Below are 18,466 nucleotides of genomic sequence, written 5' to 3'. Positions count from 1 at the left end.
TAAGAGAAATGTGGCCTCACAATTTAATGCCTTGAAATTGGGCCTCTGTCTCTTTAAAAACTTTTGTTCTTTCTGAAACTCCACCTTCAGAAGTCATCATTCCTCCATTAACCCTTCAAGAGCATTCTACCACCATTTCACTGAGAAGCTGCTCGTATAATGAGCTCAACAGATGCGCAGTCCCACCAGGGGTTTGCTAATTGCTGCTGGCTAGTCTGAAGGAGCTGAGGGGGAGAGTCACGGAGGAGGGCTGCACTGTGAGTCGGAAGCTCAGAAGTTTGGAAACTGCAACTCTGAAGAGGAACTGTGCCTCAATGGTGGCGCTTGGTCCAACCAGGCGTTTTGCACGGTTGACTGGTTGCCACAGGAGATTAAAGGATTTCTCAAACGTGCATGAAAGAATCAAGGCAAATCTCCATGTGTGTTTTTGATGAGAGAGTAACATCATATGATGATGTAAAGCTAAAAAAGTTGAGTTTATGGCATACTGTCCCTTTTCCCTGTGGGCAGTAGGGGGACCTGTTATATTGGTGCTGTCCAACAGAAGTGAGTTCAGTGTTCTTGTATTACCAGGCAGATGGAACAGCATATTGGGTTTTAAGATGACTTTTCTGATGCCACCTAATTAGTGTGACTGCAGGAAAAATGCAATCCAATTAGATGTATTGTGCAAAAAAATTCATTATTATTATTACTACAATTTTTATATGCATTACACCCATTTTCTTATCCACTACGAGTCATGAAAATTGTTCAAACCTGAAAACTGCTGACCCATATTGACGACCTCTATGTCTTTAATTGCTCACATGTTGTCCTTCTGAAAAACCAATGAGTCAACAATTTAGTACTACTTAAAAGAAACCAATTGACAGTGAATAAGTTGATTCAGCGATTTCCCCTTAGTTTGTGCAGAAGCTATTCTGTGCCGTCATCTATTGAATACAAACGATTATGTTCGATATCTTTGGAATAAAGAATGTGATAGTGTAGGTTCACAATGATAAGGCTAGTGCTCAATAACAGCAAAAACAGCTGGATCTGCCTTAAAACCTTGATGAATGTTGGACCTTGAATGAATTTAAAGGTTCAGTTTAATGAGAGGCATTTCCATTTCCTGTTCCACCATGTCGTTATAGGAACCTTAATCTAAAGCCCCTTCTGAATTATGCTTTTGTTTCCTCATTGTTTAGCACTAAAAATTAGGTATTGGCTCAGAACGAAGGGCTAAAGTTAACTCACCAACATGAATTCTCCCTCTTATCCGCCTTGAGAAGAAGTCAGAAACTGCAACCACTATGTACTGTGTATAAGGGTGATATGGGTCTGCAGAACAAATCTGAATGAGAAGAATCAAAATTCTTTTATCATCATTGTGCAAGAAAGCACAACAAAATTTTAAAAACAACAAAATGTGACGCGGTGATATGACAGGGTGCATTCACACCAGCCCTGTTTATTCCACTTTGATCAAACTTTAGTTCACTTGCCTAGAAATCTAAATGTGCGATTAACATGGGATGCGGATCAAAAAGGTGAACTCTGGTTCTCCTACAAACCTAGATCTTGGTTTGGTTGAAGTGAACTCTGGTGCGGTTCGAATGTATACGTGAATGGCAAGTGGCCCAGAGACCAATCCAGAGTCACGAGATGAACTTTAGCGTAAGGCGTTCTGGGTAAATACACAACTAAAACAAGCATGTCTAGCACTTGTGGGAGTAGAAGTCCTACAAAAACTAAAATCTGACGCCGCTGTCTTGGAGTTCCCAGAAGAAAATCTAACTTAGATTTTCTAACTTAAACAAGTCATAGTCTGCACCCCTTTCAATCTCCAACCACCTGGTCTGAAAACACCATGCATTTTGAGGCAAAGCAAGGTTTAAGGCAAATCATCTTTTATGATAGCAAAAGTCAACAAGATGTGAAGTAGCAGTTCCTGGTGTCATGGTTGTTTTTATTTCATCTTATTTTTTATTTCACTCGCTCAATAAATATGAAAAGTTCACGTTTGTTGCTGAACTACTATCTGAAAGAACCTTAAGTCTCAACTTAACTCAGTTTTATTGGGGGGCAGCTCAAACAGGCAGGGAAACCCTGCCTGCAAATAAAGCTTCTGCAAATAAACTTGACAATCAAACAATGATTGATTCCATCCTGGTAAAAAATGTTCAATGAAGTAAATGGTAGACTAATGGGTTAAAGGAAACAAGACGAAATGAAGTACACATTCAACTACTGTATAGTTCTTGACATGCAGTTCTTATAATTACTTTTTATTTTTTTTACTGGGCGCTGACCATGCAGTTTGTAGCAAAGCAATGTCAAGACCGCAGCGGTTAGGAGTGCAGTGTGTTTTGACGTAGAGGTTTAGGGAAACATATTAGCCTATTTACTTGTCACATAGTTCAGGTCTGAAGTCAGCACTCAAAATCACAACCCAGGTTTATAGGCAGTTAGTCGCTGCACAGACAAAAAATAAGGGTTTGGCTTGTTGACTTTTTACTTGTTGGAACTGAGTTGTTGCTGTGGTAACTGGAGGCTTTTCATAGATATTACTACTATGGAAATATCTGTAACGTTTTAACTGCTGGCTCAATGTTGTTCTTTTATAATTACATATAAACGTGAGGCTAAAAAACTCCACCTATATCTATAAACCACAACATTCAACTGCAGTGCCTTGCAAAAATATTCATACCTCTTGAACTCTTCCATACATTACCACCATAAACCTGAATGTATTTTATTAGGCATATACATACAGTAGCAATTAAAGTAAAAGATAGTAAGAGGAAAGAAAATCATAAAATACAAGCAATATTTTTAAAAGTGTGATAAGTATATTAATTATCCTCCTCATTCAATTAAATCCAGAGCAACCAATTATCTTCAAAAGTCACGTCATTATTCTCAGCATAAATTTTGGGTGTTCTATGCAGGCTTCATGTGTTTCTGAGAACATTAGTCAACAAACAGCATTATGAAGACCAAGGAGCAGCAGACAGGTCAGAGAAGAAGATGTGGAGAGGCTCAAACCAGAGTTTTAAAAGAATATTAAAAATGGAAAAAGCTATGTCACAACTTGAAACATACCAAGACACAGCTGTTCATTTCAACTGACAGGCCAGGCAAGGACATCATCAATCAGAAAAGCAGCCAAGAAGACCTTGGTAGCCCTGAAGGAGTTAAGGGAATCCACAAGTTGTTTAGGAGATTCTGTTAACAAGACACTCCACACATCTGGTCTTTATGTAGAAGTGGCAAGAAGAAAGTCTTTGTAGAAAGATAACCACAATGATTCTTGTTTGACGTTTGCCATAAGCCACGTGGGAGACAGCAAACACATATAAGAAGATGCTGTGGTCAGCTGTACCCAACGCTGAACTTTGTGGACTATGTGCAAATACGTGTACACAATGTACATCACCCTGAACACACCTTTTCCTCAGTAAAACATGGTAGTGGCAGCATTATGGGAATGTTTTTTTCTTCAACAGCAACAGAGAAGTCAGAGATGATGGAAAGAGAGATGTAGCTGACTACGAGACAATCATGAAAGAAAACTGATTATAGTAGGACAACATCCTGAGCTACAGTGGAATAGTTTAGATCAAAGCTTGCGTTTTAGGTCAAAGTCCAGACCTTAATCTATTTGGTAATCCCAGGCAAGACTTGAATTTTAGAGTTCATGGACAATTATTATTCAATCTGCATGAGCATGAGCTACTTAGTGAAGAAGGGTAGACAAAGATCTAAGCTGATAAAGCCATTACCCCAAAGCCTTGGAGCAAAAAATATGAGTCTACAAAGGATTGACTAAGAGGGGGCTGAATACACATGCTATAATTAAGGTTTTTAAAAATTCAACACTATATATCATTGTCTTTCCTTCAAGCTAAAGGTTATGTATAGTTTTGCAAGACACAGTTTCTCAAAAGGTGTGAAGTAAATTGACATTTAAGACTAAGGTTGGACATCCTGAACATACCAGCCATTCACTGGCACTGTGATTATGTTTACCAAGATAACAGAGCTTAGTCTTTATCAAACTCCATAAAAACCTGGCTCACCCATGAATGAGCATCATGTGATGATGGTTTTACCTTGGGTGCATTTTCTTTTGATAAAGTTTTTATTTCTACAGATAGTTGTAAGTAATTGTGTCAATTAAAAAAAAACAACTCAAGCATGTCAAGCAAGCGAGTCCTGTTGTTGAGACCTCTTTGTCCTGATCTCTCAGATATCGGATGGCTTATGCATATCAGTCAGAATGCATAATGTACTTAAGACTGCAGAACGTAAAATGCATAGCCACTTTGACAAAAAGAAGAAAGTAAACAACAGAAAGAAGAAAAAAAAAACTACATGTACTGAGTGACGGAAGGAACAAATCAAACAAAGACTCAAAGCCTTGTATTCCCCTTTAAAGGACGAGGTGATCAAAAAAGTCCCACCTGCTAACCCCCCCCTTTCAGACATGGATCCAACCCTTACCTATTGCGGTGTAGAGGACCTGGTCACAACAACGCTGCCCAGATAGCTGAGATCAATCAAAAACAAAGCAGGTAAGACTCCAGGAGTCATTAAGAACCACCACCCTGCCCCTAATTCATAATGATGGAGACATTGCAGTACATGAGAAGCGGACAGGCCCTGTGACACACTTTGCCCAAAAACCTCTCCTTGGTAGTCAGACCTGGGGGTGACCTGGTAACACTTAAAAGTTTGGGGAAAAAGAGTGATAGAAAGGGGAAAGGAAGGTGGGTAGGAAAAATCTGAGAGGTTGGAAGGTAAGGTAGATTTGATCATGCAATCAAAGGCTGAGGATGGGCCGCAGGGCCTGCCAAGATGAACTCTTCTTAAAGCATCCTTCTGCTTAATAAAGGCACTTTGAAAGGCTTTGAACTAAGCGTAATGATGGTGTTTCTTCTAGGACATTAATTAGATGAATAATATGGGGTTCCGCCTGTTAAGTGAAAGCAGGCTAATGCATGATACAGATGACAAAAACTAAGATCTTAAATGATGGCTGACTGTAAGGACTGTAGCTCTTAAATGTGTTAAATGAAATCTATGAATACAATGCATTCCAATCCAACTAATTATTTACTTGCATTAGTTTCAAGACTTTTTTTTCATAGAATAGAATTTTATTTTATTTTTTTGGCATTTTCTAGCTGGTCAACTTGGAGACAGTGCCTCACAGATTTAGTGGGTGAAAACCTCCAACTTGAAGCCTGAGATGAAGAGCTGCATCAGCAGAACTCAAACTACAAGCTAACATCCCAGAATGCAAATCTATTGTTATAACAAATAGGTTGCTTTGAATCAGGTTGCTTTCATTTTCAAATTTTATATACAAAAAAAAAACAAACCCAACTATTAAACCAATGGTCCAATAGGTAGATATAGAACTTCAGTAGCCAAAATGTCAGAGCAACTTCCCACATCAAAGCATTATGGGTTAAGGCAGATGACACAAATGGCATCCCTCTCTGCATGCCTAACAGACCTACCCTGAAGCTGACAACTGGGGTGGAGAGGGCTCAGATGGAAGGATCTCCTCCTCAGTCCTCCTATGAGCTGGCATTTGCCCAAATATGCTGCTGCTTTCCATGGGGGGCGATGGGGACTGGGAAGCTGGGTAACTGGTTGCAGCGGTGGCAAAAGCCATGTGGGAACGGTAGCTGGGGCTTGTTCTCCTGCTACCCTGACCTTGAGCAGGTGATGAGGATGGGGATGATCTCCTTGAAAAGCTGGCTGTGGACGGTGGAAGCAGGGTAATCTCAGACATCCCTGGGGGTATGGGAGGCTGCACAATGCTTGGACGTGGGCGTGGGCGCACTACAATCTCTGGGGAGCCCTCTTGAGAGCTAAGGGGGCTTTGGGTAAGGGGTGAAAGTCGAGAGGGTTGAAGAACCACCTGATGCAAGCCAGAATCCATCCTACGAGTCTGTCTGGGACTAAAACGGGGGGTGGTTTCAAACCATCGTGTATCCAGATTACTGAATGTGCTGGGGACGATATGAGCCATTGGATCAGTATAAGACAAAACTGGCACACCCATACTATGGCCTGAAGGTCTTAGCTGCCCTAAATGTGCCTCTTGCATAGCTAAATGCCTGGCTGGGGAGCCATGAGGCCTGGCCTTGCTGGGAGACTTGCTTTTATGACTCTTTGACGTTCTGCCACTTGGGGCCTCAAGTGGCAGGACTGTTGGGTAGGTAGGCATTGGAAGGGAAGAGTGCTGGAAAGCGCTAAGGGGAAGAACATGAGGTGGAGAGGCGTAGGGAGGATCATGGCGGGTATGCAGAGGGTGGTGTGGGGGGAATATAAATTGAGGCCCCTCCAGACTTGAAAAGGTAAAATCTAGTCCCTGCCAAATCTCTGGTGAATGAGAGGAAGAGGTCAGTGTCAGAGGGAGTGGGAAGCTGGACACGGCGTATTGTGGAAATTCACCCTCTCCGATTTCTTCAGGAATCATGTGGTGCGCAAAAGGACCCTCAGCAAAGTATGGAGGAGAGGACATGACCGACCTCAGAGGGCTGGTGTCAGGCATGTAGAAAGGAGGCGGGGGATCGTGATCTCCTGGTGGTCCTAGATAGCCATAGAAAGCTCTATGGTGGAGAGAGCCTCGGATCTGTCCTGTGGCATGGAGCTGGCTGCTCTCCATGATGGTCATACCTTCAAAAGGTCTGTGAAAACGAGGACTGTAGGCTGGAGGCTGGAGGTAAGATTCCTGACTGGAGATTGGGGAAATCTGGTGAGGCCGAAGCGGTGCCATAACTGGTGGAAGAGGCCTGGGATCGTCATTCTCTTCGTCCGACTGCCGAAATTCTGGGTAAAGGTCTGATTCTTCCACAAAGGGGAAGCCCTCAATACGGCGGGGCTTGACTGACATTTCTGCATCAGTGGGATCGATGACAAATCGTCCATCTGGGCCTCGACTTATAAGTTCAATAGGTGTTGTTGGTTCAGCTTCATGCTTGGACATGTACCTCTTGCTTGTTATTGCTCTTTTGGTCTTCTTGTATAAGGATAACTCTTCTTTCCTTCCTGGACTGGGAGGAGGTTTCCTTCCACGCTGGTCATGACTCTCTTCGGACGATTCTGATGGAGATGCCTTTGAACGTATGCTCTCCGGACTCACCTTTCCTGAAGATGACCTATGTCGAAAATACAGAAGTAAATATAAGAACATTTATAGGGTCAGAATTTTCCGACTCAGATGGTGATGAAGACGTTTTCACCTGCATTAAAAATAACCATAAGACATCATTAAACTTTCAGAAAGACATAAATTTTAAGGGTTGGAGCTTAAAACAGCAATAGCGTAAAATGTCAGTAACAAACATGGATATCCAGCAAAATATGCTGCATTTTAGTTCATTTTAAAGTTATCCTAGCAGAGGTTTGGTGACATTTAACAGCTTCTCTTGCAGGTAGGGTGGTGCACTGAAGGAAGGGATATTACACAATTACAACACATTTAAGAGCATCATGCTGAACTTCATTATAAGTAAGAACAAGTGGTGGACAACAACAAACTGGATTTGATTGAGTCACTAAGTACTGCATGATCCTACATTTTCCAACAGCTTTGAAACAATAGACGATTTTTTTACAATAATAAGACTGGCCAATTTAAAGTAATTCAAAGGCAAGATATAAGTGAGATAATCTCTCTTTATTTAATAGTATTTATGCAAAATTTCATATTAAGCCATATGACTCCACCCTCATGATTAAAAAAAAATGATTTGGTCAGCTGGTGCGATATATAAAAAAAAGTACCGTAGGTATCGCACCAACATTTAGTGTCTACCTGACACTGAATGTTGGTGACAGGTAGAAAAACAATTTGCTAAACATAGACAGAAAAGCATAGAAAAACACCCAGAACCAAATATAAATTACAAAACTACACAAAATATCATAAATTGGAAATATTTATGGTTTTGTTTTGACTCCTAGTGGATCCAGCAACAAGTTACTGTGGCTATCAATACCAATATTGTACCCAGTTGCTCGTTTTTTGGGAAACTAGAGCACCTGATTACAAACTCAGACAGATTAATACACAGCCTGCTACCCCAAAAGCTTCTTTTTGAAAAATTGTGGTTGAACTTTTTCTTCTTGCTATTTTTGTAAGGGCAGTTTTCTGTATAACATAAGTAAGAAGGAGACTTGAATTTTCTGATCATTTGGTCTTCTTGTGGTGCTGAACATGCAACAATGACTCCACTACAGAGGACAAAATTAGGATTTACAGTCTGCATACATCACAATATTGACAATATTTTAACTACACTAGACAGTCAGTGTGCCACACAAAACTACAGTCTTGTTTGTATATTTCTAGGTTTTTCCTCAGGAAATTAAGGACATCAAAATCATAATTTGCTGTTTACTATGCAGTGGAAACATCACTAATATAACAGTTTACAAAAACCACTGAAAAAAAAGGACTTAAGAGACTTTTCCAAACTGAGCATAAAGCACTGCAATAAACAAAAAAAAGAATAAACATAACACACACACACACACACACACACATATATATATATACATACCAAACGTGTGATTACAGAAGCCTCTTTATCATTGCTGGGTTTTAATTTTGAATTATTTTCATGCAGTTTTTTGATGCCTTTGATTGTTGCTAGTATTTTGTGAAAATGTAAACTTTAACTTCCCATTTGTGAAGAGTTGGAGGGACTTAACATTACAAATCTTTTGCTGTGTCTATTCAACAGAAAACACAATGATTTGCTCAGTGTAATAGTGTTGTTCCATATGTATCAACTTTGCCAGCCTTTGTCTTTATTTAAAGCTGAAAATATGCAGAAAAAATTACTCTTTTAGCTTACAGAATCCCAAAACAAGAACATTGAAGGATAGAGCTATATCAACCCAAACCACTTTTTATTTATGATTTCAATTAGAAGTCAGCATTTATACCATTGACTATAGTTTTCACCTTTCGACCACAATTTCACAATGTTTAAATAGCAAACATTGCATTTTTTATCTCTTCGATTAATACTTGCTTTCCATTATGATTCTGATCTCAACAGCAAGAATATGAGGCAAATGGACATTTCCTACTGCATCTTTGATTCATATGCTGAGAATTTTTGAAGGTAAAAAAAATAAAATAAAATACACATTGTTGAAAAATGTAAAAAGATATTTATGTATCCATATAGAAACACAATATTCCCAGGATCACTACTGTTTTTCATGACATAAACCACAGCTACATCTGCCTCATATTGTCCTGATTACATTTCCACTAAGTTTTAAACAAACTAAAGATGTGTTGACTTAATAAAGGGGATGGTATTAAAGAAAACACGAACCACAGTTACATTTAACCCAACACTACTTTAGCCATGCTCTTAATGTTTATTTGAGTTTTAACGTCGTTCACGTTGACACTCTCTCATTTAGTTTGACTTCTTAATGTTGACCACAAAAAGTAATAAAAACCTTGCAGTGGGAAATAGTTGAGAATTTCAGATGCTTGACTGCATGTTCTAACTACTTTCTGAACTGAGCACAGCAAGACACGCTCCTTCTAATGTCATTATTTGCCTTAGACTCAGTGATTCTGGGCACAAATCACCTTTATTAAATACAGAATATTACCTCCAGCGTCTTTTCTTTTCAAGAAAAGACACAGCAAACACTTCAGTGCAGCGTTTGCTGATAAAGCACCATGAACAGATTGACTTCACTGCGGTCATGTAGATGCAGCTCCAGCATGTTTTACCACACATGACTAAACTTTTGACTTAGCATTGCAGTATGATGAGAGAAACTTCAGCAGCTCTTAACAATCCAGAAACAGCCAGAAATTGAAAATGAGAATTAACTGCACAACAACGGCTATTGTCTCACTGCCATGTAAAAGGAAGAAGTCCAAAATACTGTCTGAAACCATCTCTGAACTTCAGACCACGACCAGTATTGTTGTTGCCTGGTTGGGACATTTAGCTGGAAGCATGCAGACAGGGCTTTGAGGATCGAAGTGCAAATGGGATTATGTAGTGTGCAAGACCAGGGGGGACAAGAGTTGGGCACACTCACTGAGGACTGGAGGATTGTGGTTTGTACTGTGCAGCCAACCCTTCCCAGTAGGACTCAAGGCTGGGAAAGAAACTAAGTGGACTCCTGTAAAGGTGGGAAGATTAGACAGTAAAAAGCACAGAAGATATGGGCACTAAAAGGAGGCTTGGTAATGAGAGGCATGAATAAAGAGGAAAGCGAAGAAGAAAAAGTTTTAATTAAGGTGGAAAAGAGGAGCCAGAGATTCAGAGAAAACCTGATTAAAGTGCAGGGCGTGTAAAAAGCATCATAAAACTGTGATCAGAGAAGAAGACTTTAAAGAACTATAACCACACTGACGTTTATGGAACAATGACACAAATCCTCTCTTAAAGACTTTTCCAACATAAGAATTCAAAACTGCAAAACATTTACAGAAAACAAAGAAATCAACATAAAACATGTTGATTTGAAGTGTAAACGCAATAACTGAAAGCTCTTTAACCAGCAGATGCTTAAAGAAAAAAGCAGAGCGGTTTAATGGAAAAATGTACCCTTCAGCAACACTTTACACTCTAAGTACAAGAGTTCACACACACGCATGCACACGCACACACACCGGTGCACTCCTTAATGTTAAAACTTCACAAGTAACTTTAATGAAAACACATTTATTTGGGGAAAAAATGTCCCGACTGTCATGCTGTGTCATTTATGTGCACATTTTAACAGCCCAGGTTCCGGGTTGGCGATTTTGGTTTGGAAAATGTTTGCATTGTGAGGCAAATATTTTTCACAAAAAAAAGCCTTATGGACACAAGCTGCTGTCCAGAGGCTAACGTGGACACAAAGCTGCACAGTAAAGACGACGGAGGTCCAGAGTTGTTTTATTGTCCTGTGTTGGATTATTTTGAATGTTGCACAACTTGTAGTGACATTGCTCTTCGCTCATGTTGGTGGCACATTGACAATTAAGTACAGGTATGATGTTTGTTACCTGACAGGTAGAACGTGATGTCAGAACATCACCTACCTTCCCCCTTAGTAAACAGATCCTGTTTAGTTTTATGTATTTAATCTGAACTTTATTCATTAAGTCCAGTCAAATTCATCCTAATACTATTCAGTCCTCCCAGTCAGATCTATTTACAGTGAAATCCAGTTTACTTCCATCCAATCATAATACAATACTGTGAGATTTAGGGGATCAAAAAATAAAAAAGAAAAGAAACAGATTACACTCAAGACCTTAGAGCTGCAGTATGTAACTTTTATTAAAAAAAATTAAAATAAAAAAAAAATATATATATATATATATTTTTTTTACATATGTATTAAAATGGTCACTTTGTTTTGACAGTGCAGCATGAGACAGATAATCTGTGAAAAAAGATCGAGATCCTCTGCCTTTTGTCAGTGCTCCCAGTGGAAATTGCAGAAGTATGTAACTCAGTCAGACACAACCAATCAGAGCCAGGAGGTCTGACCGCTCTCAATCAGGCTCGTGTATGCAAACTCTCCCCCTCGCTCTCTGCTGCGCTGCATCTTCTTCCTGATACGAGTCTTCCATGAATGCTCAAGCTAGTTAAGCCACTGATGGTGGCGGATAAAAGGTTTTCCTGAAACGGTAAGTTGTTCGTCTGCCATCAGCGCTCAGAGCAGCATGTGCATGAGGTTGATTGAGAGCTCTAAGACCTTCCTTCTGGCTCTGATTGGTTGTTTTTGACTGAGAGGAGAACATTTCTGCAGATTATAACAGTAGCATTAGGAGGAAGTGGAAGAGGCTGAGTTTTTCAAAGAATATCTGTCTAATACTATTCTGTCACAACATTTTAACAGTTTTTACTATTTTGTAAGCATTTTTTTTTTTAATAAAAGTTACATACTCCACCTTTAAAGAGTCACTTGATGGATGTTTTTTATTGAGGTGTATTCTAACTCCGAATGAAAACATTGCAGTTTTTAACAAAATAAATCCTATATTTAGGATATTTCAATTAGCTGCTTCAGTTAAACTACTAAACAATTAGATATTAATTATACATCTATTAACTCTGCTGCTTGATGGGAGCCTCATCAAGTCAGCTGTTGGTCACAGCGTTCAAACTGCATTACTGATGCGGATAAAATCGCTGCAGATTGAGGGAAACATTCGTCCAAAAACAATTTGAGTGTTCGTCTCTGTATTTATTGCCACATGGGATAAAAAGTGGCTGGATTAAAATAGGTCAAAATAACCTTTACACAAATGTGTAGAACTTAAAGTAAGGATCTACTCCTGTTAAAGAAAAAGTTGTTAGAAAGCAGCTGTGTTTTCAGTAGCTCAACTCTTGCGCCCATGAGAGTGCTGACTAATAGGAATCAATGTGTTCAGAGTAAAACCTGGCTGTTGACAGTACTTAATACAAAAACGTCAACAAATGTCACAGAAATCCTCATTAACGTTTAGGTGTTTGTAGGAGTGTCCTGGGAGGAATACTTACGGTGTTTCCATGCTTTTTCTGAGGTGGGTTATGGACAGAGGGGGATCTGGAGAGTGGAAGGAAGATACAAGACAGTTTTACTATCTTTAAAGTTTACTTGCAGGCGGGGTAGACGTAAGAGGAGAACAAACAAAAAAAACAAAAGATAAACCTGATAATTTTTCAGCATGACGTGAAAGCCTCCCACAAAGTCTATACTGTACTTTTACTGACTTGAACGCTCCTTCAGGTATCACTGAGCTACTTTATATAACAGAGGACACACAGCTTCTAATCTGACAGATCAGCACTTATAATGAATGAATGAATCTGTTGCACATTACCAGATGTGAATCAACTTTTTAAAGACAATTTATTTCATAAGTTTAATAAGAGAAGCAGAAATGCGTCTAAGACGACGTGGACTGAAAAAAAAAGGCGCAGAATGATATAATATTAGGGGGATTTTCTGACTTAGAAATTGTGGGAAGAAGACAGAATCTTCCGTGACCTTTTTTCTTCTTGAGCTTCTTCCGGCGCTGCTTGTTGACAAAGCAGGCGGCCATCGTACTGAAGAGGACAGCTGCAGCCAGGAAGCAGATGGTGGCCACGATGCCAGCCACCACAGGCCGCGTCAGTCCACGCTCCTCCACCATCTCTGGAGGGGGGAAGAAATCTGCGAGGCGACAACCCAAATCCAGAAAACTTCAACATCAACAGCAAACTCCTAGCATGGAGGAGATAAAAAGAAGTTGTTGGCAAAGTTGTGGTGGCCTGTAGTAAGAATGGAGCATGATGATCAACACAGGAGCTTTTTATCAGGACAGTAATGAAACTTTTGTAAAAAAAAAAAAAAAAAAAAATCAGCCTTGCGTCGTGACTTTGCTCGTAATGAGCACTACAGTACAGAAGCATTTTCTCACTGCTGATATTTGCTTTCAGATGACTGTCCAAATGTGAGAACGGAGGAAGAGAACACAGCGTACCCTGAGAGAACACCCAGTGCTCTGAACAGCCAGGTAAGATTATTGAAGTGGTTTTGAACTTCCTGTCTCCACATTAATGCGCTACTTTTAGGGATGTTTAAAAAAAAGCCACACTTTTTTTTTTTTTGAAAGACTTTAAAAAGTAAAAAAAAAAAAAAAAGACTAAAAATGCCTCTAAACCTTTAACTTCGTTACCTTTTCAGCCGATCTGCTGGATCCTTGTTTTGATGTATGATCCAGTTTGGGACAAGCTTCAACAGTGGCCTCCCACTTAACTCTAGAATACCAGCGTTAAATGATATTCTGCCACAAAAGCCCAAATGGTCAGCCATCAGTTCACAGTTGGTGCCAGGTTTTGGTGCCGTATTTACAAGTGGTGCAAAACATTTTATTCTCCACTTTCTTCTGACCAACATTGAAAACAAGTCATGATAGTCGGTTTTTTTCCAACTCACCTCTTATGACCAGTTTGGTCAGGTTACTGAATTAGACAGTAATCCAGTCTACTTTACCGATTACTTATTTTCAAAAGTCAATGATTACTTTAATAAGTACTCTAGTTACTCTTCAAAGAATGATATCCAATCTGAATACACAAAATTAATGTATCTTTCATCCTAATTCTGTTCCTTCTGCATATTCCTTCATCTAAAACTTAATCAATTGAAACTTTAACAATGTAATGAAATGCAACAACCTCTGCTCTGAAGAGTTTTGTTGAATATTTTTTTCAAATAATTTCATTTATTTTTTGTTTTACCTTCACTAGTAAAACTTAAATATGTGCATTTATAGACACCTATACATTTTCAGTAATTGTTTTTGTTTCTTTCTGTGTACTCCGGTAGCCAAGCAACAACATTTTGTTGCCAAGTTCGCTGTCAGGTCTAAGTCTATTTTAGCTTATTTTCAGTACATTCCACTGTATTTTAAGAAAATAAAGTCTCTCTACTGTTAAACTGCGTTTCCTCCCATCCACAGTATAAAACACAATTACTCTTATTATTCTTGAAGACTCTCAACTTGTTTTACGCCTGCGATGCTACTTTATTTCATTGGACACCTTTTGTCCTGTCCTTTGTTGGTTTAACGTGTTTGTCAGTGATGTCAGTTTATTGAATGTGTGATCCAAGATTACTGAAGCTCAGCAGAGAAATCTGGGCACTCTTGGGAAGAAACAGGTGGATGAGAAGGCTAGGAAAATGATCATCCAATCAGGGCGGTGCAGACGCCTCCCTCTCTGTGGATTTCCTCATTGTGCCTGCAGGCCTAAGCCATTAGAAGCTCACAATAAGAATTAATCACTTCTCCAGATCCCTCGTTCCAAACACTGCGAATAGTTCTGTGCTGTGTTTACGCTGCTTTGATCTCTGGTTTAGCTGGATGTCGTAACGTGTTGAATCGACAGAACCACGGCAGATCACTACTGAATATAAGGCGGGAGGGACAAATTGTTGAATGTTTAGTAGGTTCTGGTCACGACTACTTCGAAGGTCCCCAGCTATAACCAGTAGAGGGCGGCAGAGGCCTAATATGAAAGCGACAACAGTCTCTGTATTAGCTGCCAACAGCTGTTTTACCAAACAATGTGTACTCAGTGACCTCTGCAGGGGCGCCACATCACGTTCTGAGGCTTGATTTCAGAACGCAAACAGATATCAGCAGTGCAGCTAAAAATAGGCCGATTTCTTAATTGTTTCTCTTTTGAGAATAAAGAAAAGCCAAAGAGTCGGTGGATGCTGGGTAAACTGATGATGTCATACTTATCAGAACGACACGAAAGAGCGCGCATGGAAATGGAGTCTTAATTACATAGCGCTGACGGAGCAAAATGTTAAGTTGAAGGTGTTGTGTGTGCAATGCATAAGTGGGACCGATCTCTATCTCAGCGACGCAAGGATGGGCTGATGCTGCGCCGACGTTACAGGCGCGGCGGGGGTGAGCTGAACGAAAGCCACCGAGCCGCGCTGCACTTTCTGATGCATTGTGACACAGAATCCTTCGAGTCTCCTGTTGCCTTGGAGAACACAGAAATAACCACAGAAAGTTCTCTCTCGCATGTTGCATCTTGTGAGAACGTACCTGTGCTGGACACTCCCACCACGTTACTGGGCTCGCTGACCATGTCGTCCATGACGGCCATGACGCGAAACTCGTACCAGGCCTCCTGGGAGGAGCAGAACAGAGGAGCCGTCAGGATGTTAAAATAAGCAGCACAGATCAGCCTAAAGGCTTCAAACAGCAACAGAGCTAAAAATACTTCTTTTTTTTTTTTCTCACTATACCAGCCACCTGATAAGACTCTGAGGAAGCTCACTCTGCAAAAGACAATGACGTTATGCCCCATCACAAAAACTAAAAGTCCATTTATCGTCCAGGTACTAATAGGCAAAATGATCTATTTGTCACTTCAGAGCATAATAAACAGCATAAAACAGAATTAGATAAGCTATCGAGAATGTATAGCATGAGTATGAAAACTCACTTGGTAGATAAGTAGAAAATAAATACTGACAAAAAGATTGGACAGATAAACTAAGTGTGATAATATAAACATCAATTTAACAGCAGTTCAGCCTTTGAGGCAGACAGTCTGAGGGAAACATTTCAATAAGTTCATAGGTAGGGAGGGAAATGTTCAGAGGCATCGGCCCATCCATCGTCTACACCAGCGTAGTCGAGTCGTGGGGTCTGTCTGCAGTGGTCACTGGGTGAGAATCAAGGTCCACCCTGAGCAGGTTCATCACAGGGCAACACAGAGACAAGCAGGGAAAAACAACCAGGCACACACAGTCATGCTCAGAGCCCCATTCCTGAAGGAGATCCGGGAGGGTTTAGGGACAATCCAATGAGCTTCTTAGCTCCCCTCAATATCCTCTGAGGTACCTAAAGCCATCTGCTGTCTTTATCGCATATGAGATGAGGCAGGAAGAGGGACAGGGGGCATTCAGGTTGTGACCTCCAAGAGTTGATCACCTCCTTGTTTTCGCCTACGACTAAATAACGACGTACCTTTGGTCCACAATCACACTAGCTGTAGGTAAGTGAATGAATAGTCCAGAACAGACATATGCAATATTCAATTAAGATTCAAATAATTAATTAATTACATGCACTCAGTAATGTTACATATATATGTTGCTGGACTGTGCCGGCTAAAGCCGCGAGTGAAGGTCAGGAGGAAGAAAAAAAAAAAGTCTCCTATTTGCGTCACGCAGAAACGCCGGGACTTGGCGGAGGCCGATGTGGGTCGGGTTTGGGTTTTCATCGGTCGCCGTCCTATTCAGTTTCCCAGCATGTGTTGCATATAGATATCACAGCGCCAGGCATCCAGAAATGGCAGTCACGCAAATCCATAATATGACCATCAGCAGACTCCATCATGTGCTGGTAATGCGGCCCAATGCATATCTGCTGACCTTCACTCACTGTTCTGATTGGCTGCCCGACACCCCAGCAACAGCATAATAACACTACAATAGTGGTGCCACAATGGAAATCCCATAGAGGGCCTTTGATGATGTTCCAGCTTGTTTTTGTTTGTTTTTTTAAGCGCAGCCATCACTGGTCTGCTTGTGCACAAAGTCACATCCATCAGTGTATTTATTTGAAAAGGTTTTATTGGCTCTAGTGGGCTTTACTTGATAGTTAATTGACAGGAAGGTGGGTACTGAGAGAAGGGGAAGACTCACGGCAGGGGTTGCCAGGCCGGGAATCAAACCTGCGACCACTGCCCCGAGGGTTCCTGGGTTGTGCTCAACCCCTGCGCCACCACAGCACACCCCAATCAGTGCATTTCTTCTGGCAGCTTCAGTCTTTTTGTCAGAGTCTGAAGTTTGCACCAAAGTTTCTTCTTTCTAAGGCGTCACGTCATTCCCACGTAAAGCGCCTGGAAATGAAGCGGTGCTAATGACACGCAGGAGGAGAAAACAGGCTGAAATTAAAGGAGAAGATGAACCACACGTCTAAATAACAGACGTGGAAGTGCAGAGCGTATTTAATCTTTTTCGACTCGATGATCTCGGGTCGTCCTGTTTACTACTTGCTTCAAGACACTTTGCGGTGCAGCTGGCTTCACACTGAGCCGTCGGCAGCGATGACCGGGACGAACAGACTGAGCAACATGATCGGCGCAAACATTCACTTTCGCACATACGCAAATACGGAGAACAGCAGACCCAACGAAACCTCGTGGCTTAAGCGCTTTAACCACAAAGGAAGAAATCCGCAGCAGCAAAGTTACACAACCCAGGTGTAACGTGTGTGTGTGTTTGAGTGAGGCAACGAGGGAGATGAAGTGTGTGTGTGGGTGTTTGCGGGAAGAGCAAGGAGAAATAAAAGCACTTTTGTGGACCTGAAAGTGGCAGTTAGATTAAAGAAAGATGCTCAAACACGCTGCAGCGGTGCCGGGCTGCAAGAAAACGACCGTTTTTCGACGACGGTTTTTCCTCCCATTGCCTTTTTTTTTCTACTTTAGCGTTCTGTTAAAATGCATCTATTAGTTTCATGTTTTAGCGTTATGTCTTACTGAGATAAAATCTATAGTTACCCCGCACGTTTTACACCGATCCAGAACTAAACCGTAGCGCAGAAGACCACAGAGTCAGCCTAATCAGCTTGTGCACACCTGCCCTGTTACTATGACAACCGTGCCGAATGTGACAGCATATTATTTCACGGAAGACGGTGGTGTTAATGAAGCTGTTTTATTTGTGGCGAGCCGACATGTGAGGCTAATTAGTGATCGTCGTACGGGCCCCCCACAAAACACGCTGCGCTACTTCAGAAAGTTCACAAATATTTATCAGTTAATAATGAAAAACCTTTATTAGCTTTAAAAAGTTTACTATACGACACCGAATTTTGCACAAAATGATTGGCTCCAATCAATTTCTCAGACTAATTAGCAGACTGATTGCTATACCAGAGGGACAGATGTGCTTAAAAGTCTCGTCACGCAGACACGGT

The 18,466-nt window shown here is 40.7% G+C and overlaps 1 protein-coding gene across 6 annotated transcripts in view; it reads right to left on the bottom strand.

The window, feature by feature from the left end:
- Nucleotides 1-18,466, bottom strand: part of igsf9bb (immunoglobulin superfamily, member 9Bb) — an 87,515-nt gene that overhangs the window by 9,328 nt on the left and 59,721 nt on the right. For 2 of the 6 annotated variants that reach the window (XM_016673591.1, XM_016673592.1), the window contains exons 15-19: nucleotides 15,581-15,665; nucleotides 13,024-13,188; nucleotides 12,534-12,579; nucleotides 10,093-10,176; nucleotides 5,517-7,166 (exon numbers count right to left, since the gene is read on the bottom strand). In XM_016673591.1, coding sequence (XP_016529077.1) covers nucleotides 5,517-7,166; nucleotides 10,093-10,176; nucleotides 12,534-12,579; nucleotides 13,024-13,188; nucleotides 15,581-15,665 — 2,030 coding nt within the window. Of the gene's footprint in view, nucleotides 1-4,494; nucleotides 4,541-5,516; nucleotides 7,167-10,092; nucleotides 10,177-12,533; nucleotides 12,580-13,023; nucleotides 13,189-15,580; nucleotides 15,666-18,466 lie in introns of all 6 variants that reach the window. The other 4 variants (XM_016673594.1, XM_007556469.2, XM_016673595.1 and 1 more) reach the window with 3 other exon arrangements.

The sequence above is a fragment of the Poecilia formosa genome, unplaced genomic scaffold, assembly GCF_000485575.1.
Source record: "Poecilia formosa unplaced genomic scaffold, Poecilia_formosa-5.1.2 Scaffold79, whole genome shotgun sequence".
Taxonomy (NCBI): domain Eukaryota; kingdom Metazoa; phylum Chordata; class Actinopteri; order Cyprinodontiformes; family Poeciliidae; genus Poecilia; species Poecilia formosa.
Note: the sequence above shows the minus strand (reverse complement) of the source record. Positions and strands in the feature narration are given on the sequence as shown.